This window comes from Gopherus flavomarginatus, chromosome 12, assembly GCF_025201925.1.
Source record: "Gopherus flavomarginatus isolate rGopFla2 chromosome 12, rGopFla2.mat.asm, whole genome shotgun sequence".
NCBI classification, from domain to species: domain Eukaryota; kingdom Metazoa; phylum Chordata; order Testudines; family Testudinidae; genus Gopherus; species Gopherus flavomarginatus.
In genome coordinates this window covers 22,480,281-22,499,354 of record NC_066628.1, presented here as the reverse complement: position 1 = coordinate 22,499,354, position 19,074 = coordinate 22,480,281, and the positions used below count along the sequence as shown (strand labels likewise).

The window sequence follows — 19,074 nt, the reverse complement described above, 5'->3', positions numbered from 1 at the left end:
AAAAATTCCATCAAAACATTTTTTTCTGCAGAAAACTGGGTTTTTGAAAAAATTAAAATTATAGATGAAAGTATCTGCTCCTCAAAACAAACACCCCCCCCCAAGAAAAATAATAATAATCCTGACCCATTATTTTTAATTTGAAAATCAAACGCTATCAATTTTTGGTCAAAATGTTTACATTTTTAGCAGTTTTCAGCAGAAAATATTCAGGTTTTCACTAAAAAAAATTGGCTTCAGCTAAAAATCTGCAGTTTTTCAATGAAAGTTCTCAAAAATGTTACAGAGAAAAAAAGATATGACCAAGTTTACTAATAATTCATAAAAGTAAAACCGGCAACTTTATGCTTTCTCCAGTGCTGTCCCACAAATCTACTTCATTATCCACCTTCTATTCCCTCCTCAAGACACTTCCTTGTCATGATATCTACAAAAAACTTGAAAATGGTAAGGCTGTTGGTATGCAGAGACCAATGCCTATCAATTGAACATGAGCTTCCAGTGCGATGCTACGGCCAAAAGGGTTAATGCAATCCTGGTATGCATAAACAGTAGGCGCAGAGAGGTTATTTTACCTCCGTATTTGGTACTGGTGTGACCATTGAGAACATGTGTTATAGTAAAAGACTCAAGGAGTTCAACCTATTTGCCTAACAAAGAAAAGAATAAGGGGTGACTTGATGACAGTCTATAAGTACCTTCATGGGGAAGAAATATTTGATAATGAGTTCTCCAGTCTAGCAGAGACAGGCCTAACATGGTCCAGTGGCTGGAAGTTGAAGCTAGACAAATTCAGACTGGAAATAAGGTGTCAATTTTTAACAATGAGAGTAATTAATCATTGGAACCATTTACCAAGAGTCATGTTGGATTTTTCATCACTTGACCATTTTTAAATCCAGATTGGATGTTTTTTTCTAACAAATCTGCTCTAGGAAATATTTTGGAGAACTTCTCTGGCCTGTGTTATACAGTAGGTCAGACTAGATGATCACAATGGTCCCTTCCAGCTTTGGAATCAAAGAATACAATCTCAGTGTTTCCTTGTACTCTCCCGTATGTATGTCTCCATCTGTTGTCCCTAGTCTGATAATTAGACTGTAAAATCCTTGGGGCAGAAACTGCCTTTTTGTTCTGTGTTTGCACAGCAACTGGTACAATTGGGTCCTGGTCCAGTACTGATACTTTTATGTGATATGATAATAAAATAAATAGTAATTAATAATTATTATTAATAAAGCCCTGTTCTCAGAGCTAACAATATTCTTCTGAGTTTCTTTTTCTCTCTGTGAAGACATGCCTGATGTAGAGGGGGAAAACCAAACGACCATCACAGAGTTCATCCTCCTGGCATTCGGTGACCTTCATGAGCTGAAGATCCCTGTATTCATGGTGTTCCTGGCTATCTACATAGTAACAGTCACTGGGAATATCCTGATCATTGTGACGGTATCATATAACCACAACCTGCACAACCCCATGTACTTTTTCCTGGGCAACCTGTCTGTCCTGGAAGTCTGCTACACTACCAGCATCACCCCTAAGATGCTGAAAACCCTCCTGGTGGTGCAAGAAGACATTTCCTTCTCTTCTTGTCTCCTGCAATTCTACATCTTCGGATCTCTGGTGGTTGCCGAGTGCTTCCTGCTTGCTGCCATGTCCTACGACCGTTACTTGGCCATATGCAAACCACTGCATTATGCCTCCACCATGAGCTTCCAGCTTTGCTTTCAGCTGGCAGTGGGGTCATGGGTCATTGGGTTCCTTTCACTGGTGATCACCATGCCCATGGTTTCTAGGTTACCCTTCTGTGCTTCCAAGGAGATCGACCATTTCTTCTGTGACCTGACACCCATCATTAAACTCTCCTGTGGGGATACCTACATGGTCAGGATACCGGCTTTCATCATAGCCTCCCTTGTGTCCTTCTTGCCTTTCCTTCTAACCCTACTGTCCTACTACAAAATAATCTCCACCATCCTGAAGATCCCTTCCACCTCTGGGAAGCAGAAAACCTTCTCCACCTGCTCCTCCCACCTCATTGTGGTGTCTGTGTTCTATGGCACACTTATGGTGGTCTACGCAGCTCCCATAGCCAACCGGTGGCCAAACTTAAACAAGACCTTTTCCGTGTTGTACACAGTGGTGACACCACTGATCAACCCCATCGTATACAGCCTGAGAAATACAGAGTTCAAAGAGACATTGAGAAAGCTTTTCAGTAAAAATCCATGCTAAGTGCATGACCGGGGGCTCTGTCCTATCTTGATTGCTAAATCCTTTCTCACCTTATACACACAATTAGTCTCATTGAAGTCAATAACCCAAAGTCCAACCTTTTTCAAAGCTGATAAAGGGATTTGGATGCCCTCCCTATACATATACTACTTAGTACCAAACAAAGGATGTGCCAGTAGCTAGGACACTAGCTTGGAAGTTGGGAAAACTACTTTCAGTTCCCTGCTCAAGTACATGTTTCCTGTGTGAGCTTGGCTAAATTCTCAGACTGCAAGGCCAGAAGGGATCATTGTGATCACCTAGTCCAATCTCCTGTATAACACAGGCCATAGAATAATCCCCAATATAATTCCTAATGCAGATTTTTAGGGAAAAAACAAAATCCAGGCTTGATTTAAAAATTGTCTGTGATGAAGATTCCACTACAACCCTTGGTAAACTATTCAGAACAGGGCAGAGAGCTATTCTGTGCTTACACCTGGACTGGCACCCAGGAGGCAAATTATGTATTTAGCAGCAGAGGGGAGATGCGGATTTTGTATGTCCTGCCCCTTGTGGGCAGTGCCGGTAGTGATTAGACATAGGGAATACTTCACCCAAATATTGTCAGCAAAACCTCTACCATGTGCCCACATGCCTCGCCACTGACCTCAGCTAGGTTCCATATGAATGCAGGTGTACACACAAACAAAGCAATTTATAGAACAAGGACCTTAGTTTCCTATTTGCCACAACCAGTAGCCTTACTTTCCTACACCCAAATATTTGATATTACGTTCAGCAGACACAAACACATATTCAAAAATGACCAGCAATGACATTAACATTGTGATCATTGTGTTCTAGATTTAACACCTCAAGGAGATGAGATAAACCCACAGAGTTTGATGTTTCTGCAAAAATGACATTGCTGGTATGTAATTTGAAATCATGAGGTCTCAGAGTTTGCACCTCATTAAGATGAATGAGGGAAGAGCACACCACTCTTACAGGTCTTGATTATGCCTGGCCTTCCCTCCCTGTGCATTGCCCTTTTGTAATGTAATGTCAATGCAATGTAAAACTCTAGTAAATCAGAACTAGGGATTGCCATTTTATGTTTCTTTGTACAGCATCTAGCACAATGGGAATCCGTTGTTGTTGGCTTCTAGGAGCTATGACAATATCAATGTTTAATTCATGGATTTTAAGGCGAGAAGGGACCATTACAATCATCTCAGCTCTATCTCTTGTGTAATACAAACCAGAGAGAGCAGCAAAGAGTCCTCTGGCACCTTATAGACTGACAGACGTATTACAGCATGAGCTTTTGTGGGTGAATACACACTTCGTCGGTACCCACGAAAGCCCATGCTCCAATACGTCTGTTAGTCTACAAGGTGCCACAAGACTCTTGGCTGCTTTTATAGATCCAGACTAACATGGCTATCCCTCTGATACTTTAAACCAGAGAGAGCCACCCGGTCATTCCTACATCAATCCCATACACTGTGGTTGAGCTAGAGTTTATCTTTTTAGAAAGAGATGTCCAATTATGAATTAAAGGTTTCTAACCATCAGAGGAGTGAAATTCTGGAACAGCCTTCCATGGGGAGCTGTGAGGACGCTTATTGTATATATGTGGGGGTTTTGTTTGTTTTTGTTTTCAGAAAACCAGTGTCATTTTCACTGAAAATACTGGATAACACATTCAGCTCAGCCTACATGAGCAATGAACAGGGCCGGCTCTAGGCACCCAGCAAAACAAGCAGGTGCTTGGGGCGGCATATTTCCAGGGGGTGGCATTTTGGCCATCCTTTTTTTTTTTAACTCACTTCCTCCTCTCTCACAACCCTGGAGAAGTGGAGCCACGGAGCAGCTGGGGACTCAGCATGGGAGCTGAGAATGCACGGGACCCTGGGAGCTGTAGTTCGTTGCCTTGCCCCATGCCTATTGAGCCAGCCCTGGAGCAGGGAAAGAACTATACTTCCCAGTAATCCCTTGGCTGCTATCAACAGGAAAGGGAGGGGTAGGGAGTGAAGTAGCTGAGCCATGCTGTGAGTCGAAAGGTATGGCACTGTGAATGGGGAAGAAGTGTGCCCAAGGAGTAAAAGGCTTTGTCCCAGATATCCCCTTCAGAAGATTTCCCCAGACTGCATTAGGGATACTGGTGTGACCTCAGCTTGCAGCCCACAAAGAAGGAAGTGGGTGGTCTAAATGGACAGTGCACGTTATTTACATTTAAATCCTTATTTACTTTACATACAACAATAGTTTAGTTATATATTATAGAGTTATAGAAAGAGACCTTCTAAAAATGTTATAATGCATTACTGGCACGCAAAACCTTAAAATAGAATGAATAAATGAAGACTCGGCACAGCACTTCTGAAAGGTTGCCAAACTCTGCAGTAGAATTTAAAATGAAAAGTAAGGGAGGGGAGGCTTTGCTAGTGGACTTCGGCAGCTTTAGATACAGTACCAGGCACGTAGGAGTATTTCCACTTTTGAGCCATGGAAGCAGAAATTGACTTTTCTTTTCCAGATTTAGTTAGTATTCAGAAAGGGAATCTAGCACCTACCTTCCAGATTTGAACACCCTGAAAATTCAGGAGTGCTCATGCTCAATTTGGGCAGGTGTTACTTCATTTCTCCCAAATCAAATATACTGATCCACTGTAATTTGCTGTAGAAAAAGTAGGATAAGAAATGAAGAAGCAAGAAATGCTTCCCAGTGGTTTTTAGGATTGGAATTGCTATTTTCAACAGATATCCTCCAATCACACAAGCTGAAAATTGTTCCCCTTTACTGCAGTCCTGTAACCATATGGGAACCAGTCCTATGTGTGTTCTGTGCACATCCAGAATTCCTGCTGAATGACCCAGCCTGGGAGGGAGTTACCAGTGACCCAGGGTTGGGATGGCAGGAGGGTGCAGGTTGCGTGGGAGAGCCCAGGGCTGGGGTGGCAGGGGATTGCAGGTGTGGGGGGGGAGTCTAGGGCTGGAGGAGCAGGGGAGTGCGGGGGGGAGCCCAGGGCTAGGGTGAGGGGCAGCCAAAATTTTTTTGCATGGTGTGGCAAAAAATCTATATCCAGCCCTGGCAATGAAGATTTACCCTGGTTGTTAGAGAGCTCAAGTTTGGGATTTTAAAGGTTTGGAAGGGAGCAAGGGGCTTATATCCTATTAATTCTCCAATTGACTTTAAAACACTAAACTAGAAGAAGTCTACTAGTTCTCTTTATCTGAATGTAAACCCCCAGATGTTCAGAACCCAGATCTGCAGAGCTACCAGGCAGTTAATAGCTCCAGGGTGCCTCCCAACAGCAACTATAACCAGCTTGCATTCCACTTCCCATGACTCTCTGTCTACACAGATCATAGGAAGTTCCATCTCCAGGGTTTGACAGACGGCAGGCCAATGATTCCTCATTGGCTCCCTGCCCTACGTAAACCCAAGGGACACTCCAGGATCATCCAAACAACAATGTGGATCTCTGTAGCTGTTATGACTGTTCTTGTTCTATGCTCTTGAACTTCTGTCTTGAGCTTGGACTTTATCTCCTGACTCGGACCCTGAAACCTGACTTGGATTTTAACACTCAATACCGACTCGGGCCTGGAACTGACCACAAACTCCTTGGCTACTCCTAGCCTCAGGTTTGCCCTGCTTTGAACCTTGGCCTTGACTGCCCTTGTTGAGATCCTGACATTGATAATCTTTCAAATATCACTGGGGACTGGGCAGTTTGTGTAGAGTGATCTGGGTGTATTCTGTGAGGTGTAGTCAAAATTTATATGTGATGAAGTGGAGGTTTTCTGTAATAGTTTGATAAATGACATGCATGGCAGTGACTTACTTGCTTAGGCATTGCTACCAAGTGGATGTAAAAGGGTTAAAAGGCTCTTGGGGCTTAACTCTAATCACTGTCTTGGAGGGGGAAGTCATTAAGGAACATCTGGAACTGACCTATTTCAGTGGAGGACCCAGAAAGACAATGAGAACCCCAAGGACTGAACAATTTACACCTGCCCATGAACAACTCTGGGCAGGCGGGACATGTGAAATCAGCATGGGTCTGCAGGAGGAGGAGGATGGGCCAAGAAGTGTCAGGTGGCTGGGTTAAGGGCGGCTCAGCAGCCCTCACCTAGCACTGACAGAGAATGAGAGAGAGGAAGGATTCCATGGCATCTTGGCCGGGTGGAGCGCTGGCTTAGCCAGGATGGACTGCTAGCTGTGCTCCTCTATGCCAACACAAGGATTCCCCGATGCTGTGTTCCAGTTGAAAAGGCTTCCTGGTGTCACTGTGAATGTTTGCTGAGGCGCATGGGTTCCTGAAGAGTGTAACAGTCTGTGTGACCAGAAGTCTCTCTCAACTGGACGTGCTGTGCAGAACTCATGGAGTGAAAGGCCACAGAGACTTAAAGAAAAGTGGGACCCTGTGGGGTTCTAGAACACTGAAGGGGTTTCATAAAGGTGAACATTAAAATAGGTAGCAGCCTACTTTAACTTACCCCATTTTATACCCTCCTGGTAGGCCAACCTACCTTCCCACTCACCTTGTTGATATCTACTAGTCTAAATACATATACACTGGCTGGGATTTTTCAAGAAGCCTAAGGGAGTTAGTTGGCAGTCAATGGGATTCGAGTACCTAACTCCCTTAAGTTCCATTTAAAATATAAGACCACATCCAACTGGTCTCCCTTAGACTCACACTTTAAATATTCTCCTTAATTTCTTTGCATTGCTCCCTGTAAAGTTTTCTCAAATAGAATCATGCCTTCCTCCCCCTGAGCCTTCTAACTTATAAGTCAGCTGTCTTCCAACCTTTTTTCATCTCCACTTTGGGAGAGAGAGAGACTTCTTCAAATACTTCAGTCTCCCCAGTTCTTGGTTTTCAAAATATGAATCTTCATGAACAAGATTCCTATCCAATGTACTTTTTAATACCGAAATCCTTAGGTTTGATCTCACTTTTTACTCAGGCCTTATTCCCTGCAAAACTCCCACTGACGGAGTGAAAATTGCATTTCAATGCAAGTTGTATGCCTAAATCCCATCGGCTCTTTTGAAAAATCCCAGCCTCCATTGCTTTACACACACAAATCACAATCACACTCTTCTCAGGAGGACCTTAAGGCAAACAACAAAACAAGGAAAAACAAAGTCAAGTTGCCTGAGAGCACCGTGAGTGTTTCCCCAATATAACAAATTACAGCATTTTCCCTCATGAAATGGAAACTGCGACTGGCATTGACAGAAGCACCTGAATTATGTAAAGCACAAGTCAATGGGTCTTGGTTGACCAAAATGTCTGAAAGAGGAGGTGGTGCTCCTTCTTCCAACCATTGCCCAGTGTTAATTACTGGTGTTCTGGAAGATGTGGGTTCACTTCCTCGTTCTACCACCTGTAGAGCAGGGAACAAAACTTCTACCTCCGAGCTGAAGGGTCTAACCACCAGTTTATAGGTACACTGGAGTGGAGTTTTCTCAAGATTTCCTGTCGAAGCTGTCATTGAGCTAGAAGGCTTGAGGAAAATTACACTGAAGCTCAGTGTTAGGGGACTCCTTTGGTAGGTTCAACTCTGTGATCCATTGAGTATTTTATTAAATTATTTATACAGTATGGAACAGCTTCAATATTCCAGAATACCTTATAGCCCAGAAATTCAGGCACTTTCCTCAGAGATGGGAGATCTCTGCCCCCCAAACAGGTAGCCATGGGAAGAGAACCATGGTCCCCCACATGCCAAAGGAGTAACCTAACCAATGGACTGAAGTTACAAGAAAAGCAGCAGCAGAAGGACTCCGCTTCCTTCTGCTATTTTGTGAATTTAGCCCAATATTTATTTTTTCTGGTTGAAACAATTCAGTAAAATTTCTGGTAAAACCATGAATAATGTGGGGTTGACCAAAACTTCCTTTTTGGTGAATAAATGATTCATCTAAAAAACATACAGTTTATCTCCTCTGTTTCAACAGCTGTTTACTGTCATCATATAGTCTATTTACTCCTTTTCCCCATTCCCTAGCCTGTGTCCATTTATTAGGGAAGTTTAAGGCTATCTGTCTATGTTATCATCTTGTGGTAATTATATATTATGATTGGAGCTTCAAAGGAGTGTAGGGGAGATGAAATGATTTGCTATTAGGACATCTAGCTCCTGAGACTGTTTTGAAAATAGGAGCCTAAATACCTGTCTTTTTTATTGACTGTTGCTGAGATTGGGTACCTAAATCCTTTGATAATCCAAGCCTAATTACTCTCATTTTTAGGCACTACAGAGCATTGCTTAAGTACTGAACCAACCCAGTGTTACTGAGAGCTTGTTACAGAGATTGAACTTCAGGGAACTTTCCCAGGGGGAACAAAACAGCATTTAAATAGTTCTCAGGAAATTAGCTTTTAGTATTGGAGTCAGCTCAGGAAATGCTGTTTGCTCCACTCCCACAGATAACCCTGCACACCTTCAGTGCTTTCACTCCTCCGAGTGAAAGGCCCAAGGGCTGCATCCATAGAACTACTGGATGTCTTGAGATGCTCTATTCCAGACACAGACAGACAGACTAGATAGTCAAATCAATAAGTAGCTAGGTGGACTAAGAAAACAGAAAGAGAAAACCACAGGTCAGAATGATCTCACCATATTTATGATCCATGTTTAATAGGCAGGTAAGTTGATTCATAATTTTAATCCTATTAATCTCTTTATTCTTTCAATTTAAAAGGACCAGATTCTGCCCAGGAACCAGCATTCCATTTGTGAGCTAGCCTTATCCAGATCTTCTTTGCCAGAATCGTTGTTAGAAGTTTCCATATAGTTGGTAAACATGTGGTCAGTCTATAATTCATAGGATCACTGCAACCTGCTTCTTTCATTCTTTTTTTTCCACTGAATGAGAAGAATTGTCCCTGTCACCATCCATCTTGGAAATCCATTCTTCAAACATTTATTAAGTTCTTCAAATAAACAATTATGGAGTATTGTAAGGTGTTTTGGCCAGAATCCATGTATCCTGTCTGGTCCAGCTGATTTCCATTTTTTCATTTATCTTAGTACCTCATTTCTTTCTTTGGTCTTTCTGTGTATTCCTCTGTGGTGTGTTTTGTGAACTTTTTCTTTCATTTCTAATCCGGTTCACTCTCTGCTCATGTTGTACAGTCTCAGACCAGATTTCCTTCCAGAAACAGAGTAACTCTCCAACATCATTTATTGGCTCTCTATTTTTGCCTATTCTTTTTTTCAGTATCAATTAGATGAAAGAATCTCCTACGGTCTCTGGTGAAGTGGCTGTTCTCTTGATACTAATAACTTTGTACCGAAATCTTTCAAGTCCATGACACTAGCGATCAGCTGCTCTTTACATTGTTACTTCAAAGCTCTCACATATTTCATCTCCAAGGCTGTTTGCTGCTTTTTTCTCTTCAAATGATTTTTCTCGTATTCATCCAGTAGGCTGGTATCTCAATATAAAACCGTACTCTTCTGTTTTAACATTCATGAAGGTTTTTGAAGATAGGAAGTTTTTCAATGGTTCATATGTTCAGATGGCTTGATGCTAAACCAAAGAGCTGCTACTGTAACTGTAGCATAAATTATGTAATTGTACTGGCTAATCTTTGTTGTTTTTTCTCCAGTTTCCTTGACTATTTCATTAAGTGCTTTCATTGTATTATCCAGCATGTGATGGTCTACAAATTTCACAATTGGTAGGGCTGATGCTCAATGTCTCTTAGGCTCTGCATTATCTTGATCAACAAATCCTTCAGATTTTCTGTACTTTCTTCAGGTGCCTTTTCACTCATATTTGTCCTCACATTTACTTCCATTTCTGGTTTCTGTTTATCCTATGTCACTGCTCCCATCAAAACATTTGTACATAGTTCTATATGACTAATCTCCATTTTCAGGCTTTCAATCTTCATTTGTGTAAATTCTCCTCTTTGGAATGAAGCTCTCAGTTGTGCAATGAGTCTATGTTCGGTCATTTCTTTCTCGGTGTTGTCGTTTCTCTCCTTCCAGTGTTGGAGCACTAGTTTTCTCCAGGCTCTCTCCTCTGGTTTTGTCAAAAAACAACCGCAGATCTCTTCTTGGTTTATAAGACAAATCTTTTTCACTCTGTTGTCACAATGACCTCTGGTTGTTTGGACAGTTGCGTGATTCATGAGGTTGCCCACCTGCACACAAAACATTCTGCTGGGGAGGATGCTGTCATCCAGATATGGTCTTCTGAGGCCCACTTTAGAGGTAATTGATAATTATTATGAATGCCATATTTTCCATACTGGTTTGGGTTGACAGGCTATATACTCTGTTGGGTAGAAAACCAAGAATTTCTAGACCTCACAGATTTTTTCCTCTTCTTCTGGAATTCTAAAGATTTTAATAGGGATCAATCCAATAAGATACTACAGATATTATATTCTGTAGTTTCTGTACAATATTTTTAGAATTGAGCAGAGTTTCTGTGAGTACTAGTGGGGACTGATCCTGGGATTTAGGGGACTAAAGTTGTAGTTTGGCACCAAAGTCCTTTTCTGCATCTAGCCCATTTTTGTCTATTTTAAACACACATTTTATAGGATGTAGTAGGCCTGTTTACATTCATCCTACTGATCAGACGATCTCCACAGGACATTTCAATTTACTTGTGTGTTAATTTTATTTTTTCCAGTCTGACAGGTCTGTTTTCCTGAGTAAGGATCCATGGGAAATCAAACCGAAGTGACTGAATTTATTATCCTGGGACTTTCCAATGATCCTCAGATGCAGATTTTCCTCTTCCTGATGTTTTTAGTTGTCTATCTAATCACGCTTTTGGCAAATATGGTGATCATGCTGGTGATAAGGGCTGATCCTCACCTTCACAGCCCAATGTACTTCTTCCTGTCTCATTTATCCTTTGTTGATATCTGCTGTTCCTCAGCCATTGTCCCTAAGATGTTGGTGCATTTCTTAGCAGAGCACAAAACCATTTCTGTCAATAGCTGCATTACACAGATATTCTTCATTTTCCTGCTAGCTGTTACAGAAGGTTGTATTCTCTCAGCAATGGCTTATGACCGCTACGCTGCCATCTGTGACCCATTACATTACATGGATACAATGAGCAAAGGGATCTGTTTTCAGCTGGTGAGTGGTGCATGGGCGATAGGCTTCATAGATGCCCTGTTTAACACTGTTTTTGCCCTCAAGCTGCATTTCTGTGGGCCCAATCAAATCAACCATTTCAGCTGTGAGCTCCCTAGTGTATTACGTCTGTCCTGCACTGAGACCCTCACCAATCAAGTGATGCTTTTTACTTCTGTTGTCATACTTGGATCAAGCTCCTTTCTCTTCACCCTGATCTCCTACATTCATATCATCTCCACCATCCTGAGGATACGTTCTGCAGAAGGCAGGCGTAAAGCCTTCTCCACCTGCAGCTCCCACCTTACTGTGGTTGGTTTGTTGTACTTGACAGCTTTTTTCCAATACACCAAACCCAACTCAGTCTCATCTATGGTTCTGGATGAAATGTTCTCCATCCAGTACAGCATCTTGTCTCCCATGTTAAACCCCATCATCTACAGCCTGAAAAACAAGGATGTGAAAACAGCTATAGGGAAAATGTTGGGGGAATACAATTTTTTCAAGTACTGTCGATCTTATTTAAAAACAAACAAACAACCAAAACAAAGAGCATAGAATTGTGGATAACTTGTGTTTGGCATCTAGCACTGGCATCTGACACTTTGAGCCAAAGCCTCAGCTGGTCTGAATCAGTGCGGCTCCATCAAACTCAACAGGCCATATCCCCACTGGGTAGAAGAGACACTGAGCCAAGAGAACGAGATCCTGGGTCTCCATCTAGGGTGAGTGATAGAATCACCAGGATCTAGAGCCATTCATGTGCTCTCTTTCTCTCTTTGGGCCAATATCTCTTTCAATCTGACCCACTGTCTTCAATGGAGCTATAGTCAATTTATATCACTTGAGGATCTGGCCAGTTCTATGAAAAGAACATCTTTGTCTATTGCATTCTGTAGTTCTTCCAGAGTATTTTGTTGAAAACCCTATTTAATATCTGTAGTATTTGATAGGATTCCTTCATATTAATATCTCTGTCTCCAACAATAATTAATAATGAATGTGATCCCTAGCAGGGCCAAGATGCACAAAGGAATTAATGCTCTACTAGGAGAGAATGAGACATAGATCAGGTGTCCCATACCGCAGTGGTTAGGGCACCCACATGGGAGGAAGCAGATCCCTTTTTAAAACTTTTCTCCTTACCAAGCATTTGAAGAGGGTCTGCTACAGCCCTAACTGCTAGGATAAAAGCTGAAGGGTTTTCTCCACCTAATTCCTCCTTCTTCTCTCCCCTCTCTCACCATGATTTCTTGCCACCTTAGGTGGGGTTAGAGACTTCTTAGCTGAGAATCCTAAGGCGAAAGAGTTGTGCTCCCACTGAGAGGATAAGAACTGAACTCCTGTGACAGCTGCGGGATTTAGAATACAACCCTCTGCTTGGCCTTTCCCATTGGCTAAGGAACCCTCTATCGTGTTTTAAAATCTCATTCTTAGTTGCCTATATCTCTCCTTTCACTGTCTAGTTTTTCCCATGTTTGGAAAACAAAATCTGAAAATGTTGTTTGAATGTGAATTTGGAAGAAAAATATTTATTTATTTATTTGTTGCAAGGGGGAAGATTCCATTTCAATTTGACATCTCAAAATGAAATGAAAGTTTTTTGTTTCAAAATGTCCAACTGAAATGAGAACATGCATTTTGAATTGATATTTTCACTTAAATTGACTCATCTCAAGCTCATTGTAAATAAGAATATTCATTCAACATGAAAGATTTAATTGAAATGGACACTTTAATAGGAAATGTTTTGTTACAGTCAAATTTTAAAATGAAATGTTTAGACATTTCTGCATCTGTTTAGATATTCTGCAAGAGATTTCATCTTTTTGGCCTCTGTTGAGATTAAATAAAATGTATGGAGCTTCCTGTGTGATGGAAATTTCTATATTCCTAATATTTGTACACTACCAAGCATAACAAGGAAGTGATTACATAACTTAAAAGGCCAGAAGGGACCACTGTGATCCCCTAGTTTGACCTAGGCCAGATTATATATTTATATATAGATAATAAAAATGTGGTTTCTCCAGCATCTCAGTCCATTATATTTAAGGCTCTCTGGGTTATAGAAACTCTTTTATTTCATTTTAATCACACCTACTAGTATTTCATTGGTGTTTAACAGATGATTGATGGTAATAACCTTCTGTAATTTGGGGAAAAGAACCTCACAGATGGACTGCAGATTGTTGTAGTAATTCAGCCTACAAATGTACTCATTGTGAGGTCAAGTGTAAAAAGTATATGACAGTTCATATTATAGCCTATAATAGCAAATGGTGGTGGGAAAAATCACTAAAGGGAGGGAGAAAGAAAAACTGAATTAGTCCAAAGGAAAGGTCTCCTGATAGAACTTACAGATATCATGCCTCATAAAAAAGTGTGAGACCGAAAAATCAATGAACCAAAATCAGTGTATCAAACTAGTCCTAATTGGTGAGCAAAGTAATGAGGGGATGGGCTATTGCATCCAGAAGTCCCTTTAAGGGTTCTTAAAGAAAGAGACTTTTCGTAGAAAAGTTGGCTACTGGAGTGAGAGTCACCATAATGACTGACACCCTAACCATTTCCTGAGGCCCCAGAACTTCTTCATCCTAATCCTGAGAGATGTCCTGACCAGACTGGTCCAGAGAGGGGGAGGAAGATGACACCACCACTGCCTCCAGCTAAATCTCAAATACCACCTGAAATGTGAGACTTTCTCTTACTCTGTCTTCCTCCCCTTCACCCACCTCCTTTTCCTTCACCACTTTATTTCTTCTCTTTCCTACCCCTCCCCTTGTCCCTTCTGTCTAATGACTTAGCAGGACAAGGCTGTATACTTAGCAGCACTGCTGTGACCCTGTGACCAGAAAAAGGCCACTGAAAGTAATGCCCTTGTCATGGTATAAACCCCCACTCTGAACCTTAGCGTCCAAAAGATGGAGTACCAGCATGAATTCCTTTAAGCTCAATTACCAGCTTAGTACTTGTAGCGCTGTCACCAACCAGGAATTCCAGTGCCTGGTACACTCTGGTCCCCCTAAAACCTTGCCCGGGCACTCCCAAGACCCAGTCCATCTAGATCTTAACAAAAGGAAAGTAAACCCTTTCTCTCACCGTTGCCTCTCCCAGGCTTCCCCTCCCTGAGTTACCCTGGAAGGTTACTGTGATTCAAACTCCTTGAATCTTAAAAACAGAGAGGAAAATTCACCTTCCCCCCTCCTTCTCTCTCCCCCTCCCAGACTCTCCCTGAGAGAGAAAGTAATCCTAACACAGAGAGAAATTAACCTTTCTCTCCCCCTTCCCTCCTTTCTCCCCATCAATTCCCTGGTGAATCCAGACCCAGTCCCCTGTGGTCCCACCAGAATAAAAAAAAAATCAGGTTCTTAAACAAGAAAAGCTTTTAATTAGAGGGAAAAACAGTAAGAATGGTCTTTGTAAATTTATGATGGAATATGATACAGGGTCTTTCAGCTATAGACGCTGGGAATACCCTCCCAGCCTAAGTATACAAGTACAAATTAAAATCCTTTCAGCAAAATCAAATTTGCACTCCTTCCAGCCAAATACACATGTTCAAATAAAGAAAACAAACATAAGCCTAACTCGCCTTATCTACCTAGTACTCACTATACTGGACCTATTGACAGGATCCCATTTCCTAGAAGACAAAACAAGAGAAACACACACACGCAACGGGAGAGAAAGGAACAGCAAATATAGAAAATGCAGCTTCAGTCTCTGGGGTTGACTCTCATTTGCAACCTCATGGCTGGAGAAACAGCAAAAGAGATTGGAGAGAAACCTGGTTGCACGTCTGGTCCCTCTGAGCCCCCAGAGTGAACAGCAACCAAAATCTAACAGCACACACAAAAACTTCCCTCCCTCAAGATTTGAAAGTATCCTGTCCCCTGATTGGTCCTCTGGTCAGGTAACAGCCAGGCTCACTGATCTTGTTAACCCTTTACAGGCAAAAGAGATATGAAGTACTTCTCTTCTATTAACTCTTACTTATCTGTTTATGACAGCCCTAAACAGCTGGATGCTGGTACAAGGTTGCCAGGTCTCTAAATGGCTAAGAAGACTGTGAGCAGTGCCAAGTGTTTCTCCAGCCATGAGGTTGCAAATGAGAGTCAACCCCAGAGACTGAAGCTGCATTTTCTATATTTGCTGTTCCTTTCTCTCCCGTTGTGTGTGTGTGTTTCTCTTGTTTTGTCTTCTAGGAAATGGGATCGGACTTAAACAAGAACAGCAACGATAGCTCCTGCCCAGCACTACTAACTTCTTCTCTTTCCCCAAAAAGAAGTCATTACCATCTTTAATGCCATCTAAAAGTCTGACAAACAAGATTTTTTTTCCTTTAGAAAACTTGCTTCAGCTAAAGCGGGGGGAATAACAGATGATGTTAAAATGAAAGTCTTATTTAACACTTTCCTTTTCAAAGGTTTTAATTGTTTCTCCTTCTGTTCTGTGTCTTTAATAAAAGCTAAAAAGGATGTTTAATGGTGTGTTTGCCATGGTAACAAGTAGGCTGAGCTCTCTGTATACCAAATTTTGAAGCTTGTTTAACACTGTTTAATGCTGGACAGTGACTGGGTTATGTTAACGCATTTGAGGCCACATATTCCATCTAAATTAATAGAACATATGATGATACACATGACGTTCTTTGAGATCTTTGGATAAAGGAAGCTACTGAAGAAAATTACTCACTTCTTATACTGACATTGTCTGTATCAGGGAACATAAGAATTGCCATATTGAGTGAGACATGCCATCTAGTCTCGAATCCTCTTTCTGGCAGTGACCAGAACCATCTGTTCAGAGGAAGAGTCAATAATCTGACAGTACACAGATGTGGGATAATCTGTCCCCTATAGCAGAGTCTCTAATTGTTGGAGTTTGGATTAAGCCTTGAAGCTTGATATTTAATATTCCTTCCAAAAATCTTATCATAAAGAATTATGATAGCTCTGGGTATTCTTCTGCAATCCTTTACTGATTCTTCCTACATTTCTGGTCTCTATATCTCCCTGTGCAAGGAGTTCCACAGTTTATTTTTGTGTCTTATGTGTCCATAGAACATCCTCCCAACAGTGGTTCACCAAACAAACAGCGTCACCTTATGTGAATCCTATAGAAAGAAGGAAAGTATAACTTTGCTGAATGGGCTTTTTCATTCATCTGTAATGTTTTTGTGCATCTCTTCTTCCCTATAGACATGATTTTGCATGCACTTGAGTGTTTAGACTAAATGGTTGTATCCCTACAACCTAATATAAATGGACGCTAACAGAACTTCCTCTTTTTGACTTCCTGAGAGATTGAGCCCAATCAGGATTGTGTATTATCCCAATCCTGCAGAGAGATTATGAATCATGGTAGTGGTCAATAGTCACACTTAACTGATATATGATTATTCATGTGTTCATCCTATGCACTGGATGGTAATTAGATCTGCATTTTTGCAGGGCTTAGAATTCTGGGCACTGAGGAAAAAACAGGAGGAAATCTTGAATACAGTGGAAATGAAAATTTTAAATAAGTGGTTGGAGTTACAAAGATGGCCCATGTTCAGAACAAACTAAGGAAGTGTGAAAGTGATACCAATTATGAAGAAAAAGCTGAGGGAATCCAGCTTTAGATGGTTTGGCTATGCAGAAAGAAAATCAGCAGAACATATAGGAAAGAGGGAGTTAAATGTAGAAGTGCAGGGTAAGAGAAATGTTGGAAGACCCAAAATTAAATGGATGGATGACATAGTAAAGAATTTAGTAAGCTTCTGGGTTTCAGAGGAAATATATACAAGACAGACTAGAAAGCATAGGAAGAACTTGAAGACCCAACCACATATAGATGGGAGCAAGGCTAGAAGATTTGTGTTGAGTAAGTGCAGCCAGGGGTTCAGACACTATATTGCAAGATTGTCATTGTGACAGAAATGACAATATCCTGGAAAAACCTTGCTGAATTAAGTCTAACATCTTTGGACTTTGTTATATTAAAAATGCAAATGTTTATATACTGTTGTAGGACTGCATGGAGATTCTTCAAGAGAAAGTCATGAATAATGAAATCTCTGTGAGCTATTAGGATCTTCAAAGCACTATTGGGGATACTATGAGTGAAATGGTTGTCCTTGGACATTTTGTGTAGGGGAAGGGAATGCAAATGCATGCCCAGATTTAGGGGCACATGACCCAGGGTTTGGGGGGCGCAGCACTCAGGGTGTTGTTTTGTTGTTAGCAACAAAATACAGATTTACAATTTCTAGTGTGCAAATTTATCTTCTTATATGACCGGGATAAATCATGCACACAAATCATGCACCAAAGTCATGAAATAGGCTACAAATGCAATAAAAAATAAGATATTCAAAAGTTTAACAAATGTAGGGTGGCACTAAAGGTACTTCTCGCCTGGGGCACCATTTAGTCTAGGTCCGGCCCTATGCAAATGATGATCTTGTAAACCCTTCTTTTAGGCTGCACTTCGAGCAGAGATTGTCTGGCTGATTACATATGGAAGGACTCTTCAAAGAGACAAACTCAATAAATGAGTCACACTCAAAGTCAGGCATTGTTCTTGTTCTGAGGTACGGATGTGAAGAACATAAAGCCACAGGAAAATCCCTGAGTGGGGTTGAAAGACAGCTCTTACCAAAGCCCACGCTGAAGTCGGGGTGACCTCTGGTAAGCTTGTTGTATAGGTTTCGTTTATTATTTTAAATATATTTTTGTGTGTGGCGATTTGCCATAAGACTAAAATATGCTTGCTTAGAAAGAGCCATGTGGTAACTTACAAACACAGCATTTACACTGTGTAGTGTCTCTAAGAAGAGAAGTGAAGCTGCTCTGTTAGGCAGAGTATCTTTTGCTTGGAATAACACAAAGAAGGCAGGTAGCTGGTCAGCCTGGGAATACCCCTCTCAGGAGGAAGAGCAATACAGGTCTCCACCCAAGAGAGGTAATGGCTGGGGAGAAGGAAGCTTGAGACTGGGTGGCCTCATTGGACCATAGAGGGTGAACACAGGTGCAGTTCTCCTGAATTTTACCAATCATTGAACATTCAGCCCCTGGTAAGGCATACCCCCACTCAGCAGATCCTGAGAATCTCCATCCAGTTCATGACTCCCAGCCCCATGCTTCCTTTCCTAGGGAAAACAATGTCCTTCTGATGCAGGTTTATTTTCCAAATAGTGCTGGCTCACTTCATGTCCACAAGATATGGAGTCTCTGCCCCATAGGGGATGTTCTACCCATTGAACAGTGACCGGAAAAAGAACTTCATGTAGCTCAAAAGCTTGTCTTTTTCACTAATAAAATGGTCCAACTTGTCAGAGAGAGAGACAAAGAGAGAGAGAGTTGCTGATAGAATGATAAATGATACACTGAGAGGTATAAAGAAAATAATGCTGATAGTTTATCATGATGTAACAAATTATACAATAAATAAAAAAGTATACTATTCAGAAATGTTCAGAAATGTAGGGGGCTGTATCTGATCTCTTGAAAAAAGCTTAGACCCTTGTCAGTGGTTTTCATTAGTCAATCAAATGTTAGCTGCGAATGTTGCCTTGATTTGTAACCTTGAGTTATTTATGAACTCATTCTGATTTCACTGAATGCTGTGACAAATAATTTGGATATGTGATTTCTTTTCCCCAAGGTTATTCATGACCTGCCGATGGAGCATGTAACTGAGAACAATATTACATGGGTGAATAGTTTTATCTATCTG

General features: G+C 41.2%; 2 protein-coding genes across 2 annotated transcripts; both read left to right on the top strand.

Annotated features, from left to right (window-relative positions):
- The first annotated feature begins 1,296 nt into the window (after nucleotides 1-1,296).
- On the top strand, nucleotides 1,297-2,238 carry LOC127032157 (olfactory receptor 11L1-like). The gene has a single exon (XM_050919167.1). It carries the CDS (start codon nucleotides 1,297-1,299, stop codon nucleotides 2,236-2,238), a length of 942 nt encoding a protein of 313 aa, XP_050775124.1.
- An 8,688-nt stretch (nucleotides 2,239-10,926) lies between these two features.
- On the top strand, nucleotides 10,927-11,907 carry LOC127032156 (olfactory receptor 1009-like). Its single transcript, XM_050919166.1, has one exon. It carries the CDS (start codon nucleotides 10,927-10,929, stop codon nucleotides 11,905-11,907), a length of 981 nt encoding a protein of 326 aa, XP_050775123.1.
- Nucleotides 11,908-19,074: the final 7,167 nt, after the last annotated feature.

Bases quoted from the DNA above. Each gene is read 5' to 3' on its own strand.
- LOC127032157 (XM_050919167.1), top strand. From the start codon at position 1,297: ATGCCTGATGTAGAGGGGGAAAACCAAACGACCATCACAGAGTTCATC.
- LOC127032156 (XM_050919166.1), top strand. From the start codon at position 10,927: ATGGGAAATCAAACCGAAGTGACTGAATTTATTATCCTGGGACTTTCC.